A 13,678-nucleotide genomic window follows, 5' to 3' on the forward strand; every position below is an offset into this window, starting at 1 on the left:
GTGTCCAGGTTGTGTTAATTCCTCTCGTTCGAACGCTAGGATAACATCCCTAGGTGCACACGGCTTGTGTAATCTTGTCCAGTATTTTGTCGGGCGCTCGCCTTCGAGTTGATGCTTCGCTCTGCTGTTCGCCTGTTGCCAGTGGATTTGCCTCGTTTTGAGTTCGCTTATTTGCTTCGTAAGTTTCGCTAGTTCCTCCGCCCTTTTGCTCTCGTTCGCTGACTCTTCAAGTTCTAGCTTCTTGTACTCCATTTCAAGGGTTTTCGCTTGTGCCAGAAGCTTCGGGATTTTCTCTTTCTCACGTGCTCGGGCGAGCTCCAGGAGCGCCGTTTTTAGGTCATATAGGATTATTTGTGCGTTGTTTTCATCATTTCTGATTCCTTTCGCTTCAAGTTCACCTAGTTTCTTAATCGCTTCTATTCCAGATGCCTTCATTTGTTTTGCGAGCTTTTTGTCTTTCAACAGCGCGAGTGCGAATGACGGTCGTCCTTTACCCACAATCGGTGCGCTCTCCATCGTCAGCTGCACGGATACCAGTGAGTGGTCTGTTTTAACCCCTGGGGTTAGTATGTTCCATTCTCGCGCTCGGTCGAATATCTCACATGTTGTATAGATTCTGTCTAGTCTGGAGCAGGTCGCGTTCGCTCCTGTTCCTCTGTGGAATGTGTACGCTCTCGTGTTTGGGTGGGTCATTCGCCATCCGTCTGCTAACATCAGGCCAAGACTGACTTTCAGATTATCTAGGCTGGCTAGGGAGGCGTCTGGTTCCGCTACAGGTATGCGGTCAAGGTATTCTTCCGTATTGTTAAAATCTCCTGCCATTAAATGTGGCTTGGGGATATCTGGGTTCTCGGTATAGAATTCTTCTACTTTCTGGTAGAATCCCTGGCGTTCGGCGACTCCGTCTGAGGTTGGGGCATATATGCACAGGACTCGAAGCTCGTCCCCGCCGAGGCACTGTACTGTTACTTGAAGTGCTCGTCCGGCAACTACCACTACTACTTTAGTATTCGCCGCGTTCATTTGGCTTTTATTTATCACCACGGCCACACCTTCCTTCCGTGTCGGGGATTCTGGGTGCTCAGTGAAGAGGATTTTTAAACGGCCTTTAAACATGCTTTTTATACTTGCTTGTCTTTCTTTTGTTAGGTGGGTTTCCTGCAGGAGGAGCAGACCGATCGCATTCTGTTTTATTGTTCGGTACATCGTTTTCCATTTGTTATCAGGATGCTCTGGTCTAAGGGAGCCGAACCCGTTCATGTTTAATGTTGCAACACGTACTGTACTTCTCTGTGCAAGCCTCTCTGCACGCCGTCTCCCCGCTCGCGGCGGTGGTCTATTTGCAGTTTCACAATTTGGTTCTTGCTGGCATGTATTCACGCTCTCGTTGCTTCTAGCATTTTGCGGGTGTTCACCTACACCGTGCTGTGGTGCGCGTTCGCGCATTCTGTGGTCCGTCTCGCGCTGTTCTCGCAATCCGTTTTCCTCGCAGGATGACCCTCGCATTTGCGATTCCGTATTCACGGCGTGTCTAATAGACGTTGCAGGCCTCTCTGGTTGAGGCTGCGCTCGGTTCGGGCTTTGTGCAGGCTCACGGTTTCCCGTTCTCCCGCTTCCCTCACGAGACATACTCCCACTGTCCAATTCGCCGCCTCCGTCCCGAGGGGAAGGAGCCGCGGGTTCGCCCCTCCCCCTTCTAGAGGACGTCGTCGCTATTCCGGTTGCCATGTCGATACCGTCGGGGTTTGTTGGGATTGATTCGTAGTATTCGTTGTTCGTCGCAGTTGTGGCTACACCGTGGCTTGCTAGGCCGCGGCCTCTTCGCCTGTGTTGTTCATTCCGCAGATCGTTAGTAGGGACTCGGAGCTGTCTACTAGAATCTACGGGTTAGTTGTACCTGTTCTTGCCAGGTATTTCTTGTATGGACGGATACTGTAGCGTTCGCACACCTTTCCGAGTGAGTCAAGGTCAGCATAGGGATGAGATTACGTTGTTCTAGATGGGGTACATGATGTTCGGCGCATATCTATGGGCGGAGTGTGTCTACTCGTGCCTTACGGCCCTCCGCGCCCGCCCCGCCCGCCTCTAGCCCCGTGCGCACCGCGTCCGGTGCCTCTGCCACGCGCGCGTCCCGGGTTGTTTGCCCTGCCTCGGCCTCTGGTGGTTCCGGCAGGTCCAGCGGGACCGGCCTGCGCTGGGGTTATGGCGGCGGACGCTTGCCGGAAGGAGAGGATGAGTGGGGTGAGGACGACACCGGCTGGGCCGGTGAGCGATGGCGGATTGGATCCAGGGGCCGTTCGGACGCCGAGGTCTGCGGCAGTCGTCCCGAGCCAGCCTTCGGTGCTCGGCCACGGGCACCGCGCGGTGCAGTGGATGCGCGACTTGCATAGTTCGCACCAGACTCGGACGGGGAGGAAGGCGACGTCGAAGCGCTGCATGGAAGTCCGATAGGCCTCGCGGGCGCAGTTGTTGACGGAGTCGTACGTAAAGTAGCTGCACCATTCCATGTATTCCTCCTTCGACGCTGTGGGCGGGCGCGCAAGGAGGACGTAGGCGGGGATCATGCTGCCAGAGTCGTCGACGGCCTCGGTCCGTTCGAGGTGGAAGGTGTTCGTCAGCGTGTTGAGGACCTCCTCGAGATCTCCGGTGTGCTTCAGGTTCGTGTACGCCATCTTCGCTGCAAACGCGCGGAACTTGTCGGACGCGCAGATGTCATGCTTGATCGCCGTGAGCAGCATGACCTTCTGGTCGAGGGTTTCCCCGTGGGACATGCCGTTCCGGATCCGCATCCCGGTGATGGCGTGGTGGTCCCAGCACTGGACATCCTCGTCGAGGTCGTAGACGGTGAACGAGACGGTCTTGCTCACCGCGAAGACGCGCTGCCACAGGAGGAAATCTCGGAGGGGAGAGGCGTCCTTCGGGAGCTGGAGGAAGAACACCCAGGGCTTGCCGAATGGGTTCGCGTTCCACCCGCCCGCCCTGTTGCGCATGTCCGGCGGGTGCACAGTGACCCGGTAGGCCATCCTATCGTTCTCCTCGAAGGCGAGGGATCCGATAAAGCTCTCCGCGTCCTTCATGATCGTGGACGCGTTGAGATTGACCGCCTTTCCTGCCCCGTGGGGGATCAGGGCGAGGATGGTTTCGGTGGTTCTCATCCGGTCGAGTTCCTCGAGCTGCTGAGGGCTCAGGTTGCCTCGGAAGTCCGCAGCAGGGATCGGCGCGATCTCGAACGGTCCCTCCGGGAATGGGCGGTGCGGTAGGAGGGGGAGGGGAGGAGTTGCACCCGCGCGCGACATCTTGAAGTGCGGGTTCGCGCCGCGCCCCGTCGGCATCCCCGCGAAGACCGCGGGATCGAGCTTCGGGTCGTACGGGGAGTTCCATGGGTTCCAGCCGCTCGGTATCGTCGGCATAGGAGGGCAAGGGGGTGCTTCCTGCGCTTCTCTCTCCCATAGGTCCTGCCGGTTGGGGACTTTCCTCAGCGCGAGCCTTTCAGGAGAAGCCGGGGCCGTGCTTACAACTGCCGCAGTGCCAAAATCCGTGCGAGGCCGTTTGTTTGCCTGGGTCTGTCCCTCGTTGTTGCCGCGAGGAGAAGCCTCTCGCATTCTCTGGTCGTCGTCGAAGGGGTTCGGGGTACGCGGGGTGGCTGACTCGGGCATCGCGGCAGGTGCAGGATCAAGGGCGATGGGGGGGCGCTGTGGGATGTGGGGGAGAGCGAGCGGATGAGAGGCCAACGAGTGGTGGGGGATTTCATTCTCACCTTGCGCATCTTTTATACTGTTCTCGCCTCTGTTTGTTTGTCCCTCCTTGGGCCCGTGCGTTGCGCACGAGTCAGTCGGCATTATTCATTTGAGTCGTTCTGCTCGCCATCTCGGTGATGCCTCGTTTGTGATTTGGCGGTCTACTATTCCTCGCCTGTTTCGCATACATCATTAATGTGCTTGTATGTGGAGCATGTGCTTACCGGTGTATGTGGGTACGGTCGTATGAGATACGCGGAAAGCTTCGGTAGTTCGCACTGCTGTTACTCCACCCGTTATCAGTGCGGAAGACTTACCTTACCGCTGTTGAGGGTCTAGGCTATGCTTCTCATCCTAGTGTACCAGGCCTTCAGCGCTCGTCGTCATGGGCTCGTGAACAAGATGGTTGCTTCAGAGTGGGAGTTACACGTCGTTCGCAAAGGGGCGGTGCGCAGACACTTGTTCTAAGCTTCCCCTCTCCGGGTTCCTTCCGGCATCCTCCGGTATCCATACGTAGAATTTGTCTTCCCACTGCGGTGGCGTTATCAGCTCGGTCTCCGGCGGGGTCGGTATGGTCGCACTGTTCGGCTCGACTGTCGGCGTGTACAGGTCGGGTGATGTCGTGATTGCGTGCTCCACTCTCCGCGTGTAGGCTGGCTTGTCTTCCCTCCCCTCGGTCTGCTCGGCCATGTGTACTGACGTCAGATAGGTCTCGGCCTGCGTTGTGCAGCTCACCTCGTGGATCCGTTCCAGAAGGGTCTCCATAAATGAGGCCCAGATGTCTCGAGCAATCGAAATTCCTGGGTAGCGCGGGACTCGAACGTACGCCCTCTTGACTTGGGCGTCAATGTTCCAGTTCTCTACCACGAACTCGACCTCCCATCTATTCTGTGCGTTCACGCCTATCACCGCACCCCATACGTCGGAGAAGAAAGTGATGAGCGGGAGGCGGACGGTTGTGGGGAAGAAGGGGACTGTGGACGGGGCATTCAGGACATGGTTGAGGAAGATGCGTGAACCTATCTCGAGTGGTTGAGATGGGCATAGGAGGAGCTGGTGGCGGGATATGGCGGCGTCGGGTGGGGTTGGACCATCGTTCGTCTCTCCGACGTACAGGAACGTGTAGCGGGTGGTTTGGGTCATCCTGGGTGTAGTGCGGAAGATGGGAAGGGGTTGGGGTGATGCGAAAAGACTGTGGTTTTGTTGTTTCTTGGTTCGCTTGTTTAGCGCGTTTGCCGGCACGCTACACACGCTTTTGCTGATTCAACACATTCTGGGGGATTGAGGAAGCAGGGGAAGGTGGGGTTCACGTCCGCTTGTTTTTAAGCGACGCGTATTTTTCAGGGATCCAGTGAGCACCTTACGCAATTTCCGTAGTCATCGCCATCTTCCAGGCCATGGGGTTCCTTGTTCGTCTTGGACGTGTCAATTTCTATATCGTCAATGGGCGTAGGCTTGCTATTGTACATGCTCGCCGAGTCGAGCTCATAGCGAACACATTGACCTTCCTAATTCGGCGGGGGAAGCCTTCGCACTGATCTGTTATTCATACTCAGGCGCTCGCAGTCGGATTTCGCGCCCGCACGACCGGTGTAGCGGTATTTCAGCCACTGTGGCTGCAGTATTTGCCATTGTTTGGCGGCTTTCGGGCGCTATCCGCGGCACGCCAGCAGACTCCCCTCGCTGCGTTGCGGGGTATAGGTGCTCTGATTCCAGTGCACGTATAGCAGATAGCTACAGTGGCGATCTCCTATAGAGAAGCCTTCTTCCAGTCTGAGGGGCAGCGCAGGAATCGACTTCTTTACAGCTTCGTTCGAAACTGCGCCTCGGGCCCTCTTGCATGGGCGAGCCGCTGAGCCCCGGCCATCATTGATGGTGGTGGTTCAGGTCCAAGGTCTCCCCTGGTGTTGAGTTTTAGATTTGAGCGAGCGAGCGCCTGCTCGCCGGCACATGCCGAAGCGTTCAGTATCATGCGGGAGACCCTTTTTGTACGCTGGTATCCGTTTGCCTCCGTACCATGACGCTAATGTACGGGAAAAACGCAATCCACTCGCTTTCACTCTAGACGACTCGATTTATCGCTTGCTACAACACCTAGGCACTACTAGGCATTTTCAGGGATCCTCTCCAGCCGAAGGCGCTCTGCTGTCGAAAGCGCTCGGTGGGATGACGCCCAGATATATGGTGTCTTGCCCGGAAGTTTTGCCACCATTTGCTTGGTGAGGAACTACAGCGACAATCTATATCGCTCAAGGATGAATCAGTGAAGTCGTACTTCTGATTAAACGTGTCTCTGTTCCGTGAGTTCTCTTCGATCTATTCGGCTGGGAAGGCAATAGTGTGGCTGCAGGAGGCTACTCATGGCTATCCGCAGAACTTGACGCACGCACCTATCAAATGGTGACATTTCATGCATCATGCCGCCAGCGAGATGTGGTTTTATATCCAGGAATGCAGGCCGAATGCAGCGACTCCGATTGCAAGACCTCTCTGCAACAAACACGAGTCTGAACGCTTCTTGATAGCAGGCCACAACTCTGGAGTGGGTTCAACAAAGAGGCCTATGTGCGCAGAAATCGTTACAAATATCCGAGGACATAACCGTTAGCCCACTGTTTATGTCTACCGTTGCTGACCGCTATACATTACAGGAGAAAGTCTCGAAATAACGTCACCTCTGAAGCCAGCGATTGTAGGTTGGTGCTTGTCAGTGTTCTACGTCGCCTCTCTTTTGCTTTCACTCCTGCCCGCGTCGGGCTCTCGGCCTTCGAACCTCAAACTCCATATGTACAACTACCTTTGGGCGCCTGGCATACAGCCTCGTACGATACGGCGTAGCCCGGACCACCCCGAAGCCAAGATTCGTCTGAAAACGTGTCCGGCACTGCGCTCATACTCAGCAGAAGCCGCTGCAGACCCACGGCTTCACTTCTTCGGCAACGTCCACGATGGCATCCTCGCGCCCATCTCATACACGCCGTCACCGTCGCTCGCGGCGCTCTTTCCCCATAACACCCATGTGTTTTTCTCTAGCGGCCGCACTGTGCTTCTGCCTTTCCCTTGCGCTGTCATTCGTGTACTGGTGTACAGCGAATCCTTCCTCCCCTTGAGCGCTTCTCGTACGTCACGCTGGTTGGCCAGGGCAATGTCTCTCATGATTTCGTGCGCTACCCTTGATTCTTGCCAAGTACGACGTGCGAAAGGCAGTCCTGGAAGTCCTCGAACGCTCAAACGTGCAGCATGTCTCGATCTTTAGGCGCTGAGGACCATTCCAAACCGCTTTAACGACGAACGGGCCCCGCGAGATGAAGAGTTTACTCAACGCGTCTTTGGTTCCACTCGACCCGGCGTACCTGACGGCCCCAGAAGGCAACCCCAAACTCACTCGGTAGTAGTCCCGCACGTTCCCGGCAGCTTCTGCAGAAGGGCTCTGATAATAAGCCCGGGACGACAAAGACGACGTGGTCCCTCCTGCTACACAGGATATCAGCTATCATTGCACCACATGTACAATGCTAGCTGACAGTAGATGTCATCCACTGGACTGGAACGCTTTCGTGGTGATGATTGCAAGACCAAATGATGATAACGGCCACGCACACCATGCTGCTACTTCCAGAGAACTATGCCATCTAGACATGTATTATGGTTTTGCGTATGCATCTAAAGTGCTGGCATCAAAATGCAACGTATATCAGTAAGTCCTCCTCTAGTTGACTCCGTATATACGACGAGAACTCGAAGATGTTGAAGTTACTTCACAGGTGAAGTGTGCGTGCTATACACCGCATCTTTTTTCACGGAATGCCCACTAGATCTCTGGAAGGAGCACTTACGTTGTGCTCCTCAACCTCCCACCGGCTGCAGAATCACCGGCCCCTGGATGATTATTGTCCCCGTACTTCGCTGTCAGCGCTTCAGCACCTAATAGCGACGGTAGGGAAGTCTAAGTCGCACGACTTGCACGACGCCGCATTTTCCCATTGAACAGGGCACGACCACGCGGCGCACGGGTTTTTTTTCCTTCAGGGCTGCGTCACTGCGATCTTTACGCCATCCCTTGCAGTTCCAAGGGGTCGAGTACAAATATGAGGAGGGGCGAGCGATGTAGTACGCCAGGCAACCACCCTCTGACGAGTCCTGGTTCCTTCTATCGCTCCCAGGCTTTCAGCACTCCCTCAGATCAAGACCCACAAACATGAAGTTCTCGTCCAGCTTCTTCAAGTCCGTCCTGCTGGCGATCGTGTTCGCTACTATTGTTTCTGCGGCCCCCTTCATGGGCAGCTTGAAGCACACTAGCACTCGAAAGCACTCGATCCGTGACCTTGTCGTCGAGAGCTTCTACCCTGAATCCTCGTTCGAGGTCAGCCATATTTTCCAATTTCATCGATATGGCCAGTCACTCATAGCGTTCAATTTTGTAGACTTTCGGTGTCGAGGGCATTACACACCCACTCTCGGCTCGGGACGAGTTCGATGTCAAGGCAGCGACCGTGTCCTTCATCCAGTCCCGCCTCAACGTGCACCCCGACACCGTCAGCTTCAGGACAAGCTTCGAGAACGACGTAGCGCACCACGCTTACGTTGAACAGCAAGTTGTATGTGACACTCGCTTCACTTCCTGTATCAACGCTCACTATACCATTCATGTGCAGAATGGCGTCACCATCGCCAACGCCGTTGCGAACGTGGCATTCAACAAGGCGAACCAAGTCGTATCTTTCGGCTCTTCATTCGTTAACTCAAGTACGCCTCTGCGAGTGCTATTCAACTTTGATGCTCTGATACTACTAACAACATTTTTAGCTTCCGTCCCGTCGACCACGCCCTCCGTTTCCCTGGAGGATGCGATCTCCACGGCCGAGAGCCAGCTCTCGGGCAAGTTCAACGAGCACCCAGCCACGCTCGAGTTCGTTGCGAAGAAGGACGGCTCGCTCGCCCTCACGCACGTCGTCCAGATCCAGAACGACGATACCGGCGCATGGTACCAGGCGTTCGTGGATGCGCACTCCGGCGAGATCGTCCAGCTGACAGACTTTGTCGCGAAAGCTTCGGTCAGTCCTGCTCTCGTTCATTTACGCGCGGGCAGCGTTTGACTGCTTGGATCGCAGTATCTCGTGCTCCCGATCACCAAGGAGGTCCCGACGGACGGCTTCGAGGTCGTCACCGACCCGCAGAACATTGCCGCTTCTCCTGCGGGGTGGCACAGCGACGGCACGACCACCACGACCGTCACCGCGTACGCCCCCCTCCCCCCCTCCCCCCCCGCTTGCATACTGACCTTGCGGCACAGTGGAAACAACGTCATCACGTTCAAGGGTCTGCAAGCGAACACGACCACTGAGTCGTCGGCTGTGCTCAACTTCATCAATCCGCAGGACTCGACACAGGCACCCACCGCGCAGGTGAATATCGACGCGGCGCGCACAAACACGTTCTACATCGTGAATACCGTGCACGACATCTCGTACCTCTACGGGTTCACGGAGCCGAGCTTCAACTTCCAGAGCAACAACTTCGGCAAAGGCGGCGCGGGCAACGACCGCGTCACTGTATCTGTACAGGACGCCGCCGGGGTCAATAATGGTAAGTAACGGTGCCGAGGATGCATGAGCGAGAAGTGTGCTGATCGAAAAAAAATGTGTAGCTGACTTCGCGACGCCTCCGGAGTGAGTGCCGTTGTGAAATACTTATACTGCATGGCGAATTGCGGCCAACTGATGCATCTGTTCAGCGGTCAATCTGGACGCATGCGGATGTTCCTCTGGACTCTCACCAACCCGTTCCGCGACGGTGCACTTGAGAACGACATCGTTGTGCACGAGAACACGCACGGTATCACGAACCGGCTGACTGGCGGTGGTACTGCAGCGTACGTGCGTTGCTGGCAAAGTCCAGTCCTCAGCTGATGTATCTCGTGCTAGTTGCCTGGTCACACTGGAGGCCCAAGGCTTGGGAGAGGGATGGTCCGACGCGTTTGCGGAGTGAGTATCCTGATGATTTGACATGCGGTCCCACCCTAACGAGAATGGCGAAGGTGGACGGAGCAAAAGGACGCGACGATCCCGGACTACATCTTGGGCCAGTATGTCACCAACAACCCCGCCGGAATCCGCAGCCACCCGTATTCGACGGACCCGTGGGTAACACATCCTCTGATTTGTGGCCCCGATGTTAACGCGTTCTAATCTTCGCAGGGCTGTCAACCCCCTGAGGTATGCCGCATGAGCTTGGTAGAGCGAAGATCAATCCTCATGATGCACATCTGTACTCCAGGTATTCGAGCCTGCAGACGTTGTTTGAGTCGCACGGTGCGCATACATACAATCATTCGTGAAAAGATCACTCAATATTGTATGTGACCAGCCATCGGGGAGGTCTGGGCCAATATGCTCCACAATGTGTACGCTGCTCTCGTTGGCGTACACGGCTTCTCGGCCACAGCGCACACCGACGCAACGTAAGTGTGAGATGACGGCAAAACGCGAAATGCACAATGTCTTGACCACTGGCGTGCACAGGACGACCGGCGGCAACACCGTCTTCCTCCACATCTTCTTCGATGCGCTGTCCCTGCAGCCGTGCAACCCGACCTGTAGGTACCCGGCTTCTCTTCATCCACGACGATGCTGATGAGTTCTGCCAGTCCTGACGGCGCGTGACGCGTGGATCCAGGCGGACGCGATCCGCTTCGGCGGGGCGAACTTCTGCACGCTCTGGACGGCATTTGCATCTCGTGGCCTCGGTGTCAACGCTGCGAACCACCAGGACGACTCGTCTGTCCCGGCTTCGTGCCCCTAGATTGACCTGGACTGGAAGCTGAGAGTCAAGTGGTGAACAGGGTGAGAAGAGTGTCATGTTACGAGATGAACGCGATGTACAGGAGAAGATGCAATGAGATGTATATCTGTGTACCAGATCATTGGCCGTATGCGCACGGGAAGCTCTTCTTGTTCAACGTTTGGCGCTTTCACCGGTATCCTGTCAAGTAGGAGACGCATACTGCGCGGGTTCAACTTACACTCTACTACTGAATAGTACATCACTTCACGTGCAACACTTCTCCAAAAACCGACTATTCTACCCTATGTACCATTACCCAACGCGTACCTACGTATATATACTGTATATCAAGCCACTGTTGGAAGCCACGGATGCACGGCCGGGATCCACTTTAGATCGATCAAATTGAAGCTGGGAAGCTGTCGCATGTCGGGAGGGGCGACCTCCTTGAGACGGTCGCATGCACTGGCAAGGTTGCGCAAGTACTACGAATCCACGAGGGTTAGCTGCTAAGCTATGAGGATAGGCAACGGTGCTCACCTCGATGCGATCGGAAGCCCAAGACCCAAGCCAGTCGTAGGAAGACTCGCTGAGGCGGGTGCAGATGTCCTCTGTGAGTTGAAAAGTAGCTGAGGGTGAGTAGTGTTCGTCCTGCATGCATACTAATTAGCTGGAGATATATGGTAGCGTTGACAGATAAATGCCTACCCGGAGGAACTCCTTCAGGGAGTTCGGGAACGATAGCAAGTCCGGGATGGGCTCCGCGGGAACGAGGTCGTCGAAGTCGGGGTTGAAGATCCATTTGTACCTCTTCAGGAAATTGAGCGTTATTCGACGCCAAGGAGAGGTAATGTAGCCCGCCGTGAGCTGAGAACCAAGTCAGACTGCAAATCAGCTCAACACAAGCGGCTGGCTCACCACGACGAGGGTCGTTGATATCATCTGCAGTGCAGACAGGTGCGCCGCCTGGAATGTGAGCTCGCGATATGCCGTGCTGTCTGTGCTTTGTTCATCAGCACGCCTCGTAGGGAAGGCAACAGATGTCGTACCTGGGGGCACTAAGGGCAATAGATTCTCTATGCAGTTCATGTGCGCGTCCAGAACGCGGGACAAGTACCAATAAGCTATCGGCTTTTCCTCTGGTGCGTACAGCTCTTGCTGAAAGCCAGAGATGATGACTTCTCGGCAGGCAGATAATCGCCCAAGCTGGGCTGCCAGAGGGATCGCCGACAAAATCATAGCCGTAGCCGTGTTCTTGATGAATTTATCGTATGAAAGGTTTGGCTGGACGAGGGATGGGCACTCACGTCGGGTTGTCGTTGTTCGACTTCGTCCAGGAGCACTTCGTGCAGCATATGCCACTGTAGAACTTCCTTCATGAGATGTCGCCTCCGGCGTGGCGGATTGTACCAGCTCGATCGAACGTGGGGAGTCATGAGCTGCGGTTGATTATTTAGGATACACAACGTAGCATGGACATGAGAGAGCGAACCTTGATAATCCTCCGCTCGATAATTTCGTGCGTCGACGCTGGTTGTGTATGGGGCGCGTTGTTCTCCAGAGCGCGTCGTATGGATGCGTAGGGATATCCGATCGTCTCCTCGAAGAAGCGTTCGACTAGCCACGTCGGCGAATATTCCCCGAGGACGATGTTCTTGTCGAAGAACAGTGTCTGGGGAGGTCGTTAGCCGTGGTGTGTGAGCGGTATAGAGCCGGGACTTGCCTGGATGAGTGACCTGTGAAAGGGAGGTGCAACACTCTTGCCGAGCGCGAAACGAAGCGACCCTGCCGCCTGGATGAACGTCATGAGTACACTTCACGTGGGTGCTGATGATGTTGTTTACCTCCCACTTGATGAGCGAGGGTGAGGCAACAAGATTTCGAGTTTCTTGCCACTCCTCGAGGAACGAGCTAAGCGCATTCCAGGATTCATCATGTGATGGCAGCTCGGTGGCGCGAATGGGCATGAAGTTGGGTAGCCGGCGGGCGATATACGGGTCCAACGCAAGGCGCGCGGGTGAGTCTGGTGCCAAGTCGCGGCTGGTTCCACGTATTCGGTGCACAAAACCGACCCCAGCTGCTACACCATATAATATGTCGTTGTTATTTTTCAGGGGATTCGCGCGGTAGAGTTCCAAGATGGCCTGTAATTGTGGTCAGTTGCTGTTTGGGTGAGCGGTTTACGATCCTCACCTTGCGCAAGAGGAGCCGGTCGCACAGGGCGACGACCTGGCTCTCCGTCAGGTCCGACTGGCGAAGCCATTCGCATGCAGAATCGAGTATACGCGAGACGACCTCGGCGTTGACGCCTTCCAGGAGAGAAACGTCGCATTTTTCGCCTTGCCAGTCTTCTACCTGTCAGCACACATTCAGCGGCCTATGGATGGATCACCGTCCAGTAATCTAAGACTGACATCGTGCACTTTGTTTTTGGACAGCTCACGCCACGCAAAGTCGCAGCACTTGAGCAGGCCGAGCATTGCGGCCCGCAAGACGACGGTAATGAGCCATCGCGGGCGTGCTGGGTCCTTGATTTCGCGCTCATCCGGCGGGAGGTACTCTGGGTTGATGTCGGGCAAGTGATGTACGAAGAGGACGGTGAATACGCTTTGTGAGAGCGTTTTGCCCGCATGCCATTCCATCTGTACAGACGACATGAAATTGTGTAGATACAGGGCAGTGCCGGGGTCATTCACCTCGCACGCGAAGCTGCGGTCCAGGATCCAGCATACTTCCTCCGGCAGCAGAGGCGCGAGTGGGTCGAAGGGCGGACGACGTTGCTCTTCGAGGACCATCCCACTGTCCAAACGAGGCTCTCCGATCTGTATAAGTGTTTGCAGTGAATCGCTGTCACATTGCTCGGGACGGTAGCGATTTCTTACCTCGAAAGCACTCATAGCGTCCATGAGCGTAAAGTTGTCCATGAGCACGACCTCCTCAGGCTCCATGTCTTCAGTCATGACACCGCGAGCATTGAGTATGACCACACCGAGGCACAAGCAGTCCACATACCTCGTCCACCCGCTACGAACAGCTCCGTGACGTCCATGAAATCGTCTCCGCCAGGCATCTCGAAGTCGTCATCGTCGCCGTCGTACCCAGAGTAGCCCACCATAGCAAGAGACCCAAGGAGACCGATGTCCAGGCAGATGGAGGCG

At 55.6% G+C, this 13,678-nt stretch overlaps 5 protein-coding genes across 5 annotated transcripts; 1 reads left to right on the forward strand and 4 right to left on the reverse strand.

Moving 5' to 3' along the window:
• Positions 1-210: 210 nt before the first annotated feature.
• On the reverse strand, positions 211-1,206 carry TRAVEDRAFT_118797 (DNase I-like protein; the record flags this gene model as incomplete). The annotated part of the gene is made up of 1 exon (XM_008038880.1): positions 211-1,206. A coding segment is annotated over one exon (996 nt), but the record flags the coding sequence as incomplete, so codon positions are not given.
• An 848-nt stretch (positions 1,207-2,054) lies between these two features.
• TRAVEDRAFT_46208 (uncharacterized protein) lies at positions 2,055-3,766 on the reverse strand (the record flags this gene model as incomplete). Its single annotated transcript, XM_008038186.1, has 2 exons — positions 2,055-3,692; positions 3,758-3,766. The coding sequence occupies 2 exons, from the start codon at positions 3,764-3,766 to the stop codon at positions 2,055-2,057; spliced, it is 1,647 nt and encodes a 548-aa protein (XP_008036377.1).
• Positions 3,767-4,160: 394 nt separating this feature from the next.
• TRAVEDRAFT_46209 (uncharacterized protein) lies at positions 4,161-4,880 on the reverse strand (the record flags this gene model as incomplete). Its single annotated transcript, XM_008038187.1, has 1 exon — positions 4,161-4,880. One exon carries the CDS (start codon positions 4,878-4,880, stop codon positions 4,161-4,163), a length of 720 nt encoding a protein of 239 aa, XP_008036378.1.
• A 3,055-nt stretch (positions 4,881-7,935) lies between these two features.
• On the forward strand, positions 7,936-10,538 carry TRAVEDRAFT_36519 (uncharacterized protein; the record flags this gene model as incomplete). The annotated part of the gene is made up of 15 exons (XM_008038033.1): positions 7,936-8,100; positions 8,162-8,335; positions 8,393-8,483; positions 8,544-8,791; positions 8,849-8,976; positions 9,031-9,323; positions 9,385-9,406; positions 9,472-9,609; positions 9,662-9,721; positions 9,775-9,876; positions 9,935-9,952; positions 10,014-10,048; positions 10,104-10,197; positions 10,259-10,332; positions 10,384-10,538. The coding sequence occupies 15 exons, from the start codon at positions 7,936-7,938 to the stop codon at positions 10,536-10,538; spliced, it is 1,797 nt and encodes a 598-aa protein (XP_008036224.1).
• Positions 10,539-10,867: 329 nt separating this feature from the next.
• On the reverse strand, positions 10,868-13,666 carry TRAVEDRAFT_166112 (Mak10-domain-containing protein; the record flags this gene model as incomplete). Its single annotated transcript, XM_008038881.1, has 14 exons — positions 13,533-13,666; positions 13,403-13,470; positions 13,217-13,342; positions 12,935-13,162; positions 12,714-12,875; positions 12,365-12,664; positions 12,244-12,312; positions 12,013-12,192; positions 11,828-11,959; positions 11,570-11,774; positions 11,439-11,518; positions 11,229-11,387; positions 11,061-11,171; positions 10,868-11,005 (listed from the first exon to the last, which is right to left on the reverse strand). The coding sequence occupies exons 1-14, from the start codon at positions 13,633-13,635 to the stop codon at positions 10,868-10,870; spliced, it is 2,061 nt and encodes a 686-aa protein (XP_008037072.1). The 5' UTR covers positions 13,636-13,666.
• Positions 13,667-13,678: the final 12 nt, after the last annotated feature.

The sequence above is a fragment of the Trametes versicolor genome (assembly GCF_000271585.1).
Source record: "Trametes versicolor FP-101664 SS1 unplaced genomic scaffold TRAVEscaffold_4, whole genome shotgun sequence".
NCBI lineage: Eukaryota > Fungi > Basidiomycota > Agaricomycetes > Polyporales > Polyporaceae > Trametes > Trametes versicolor.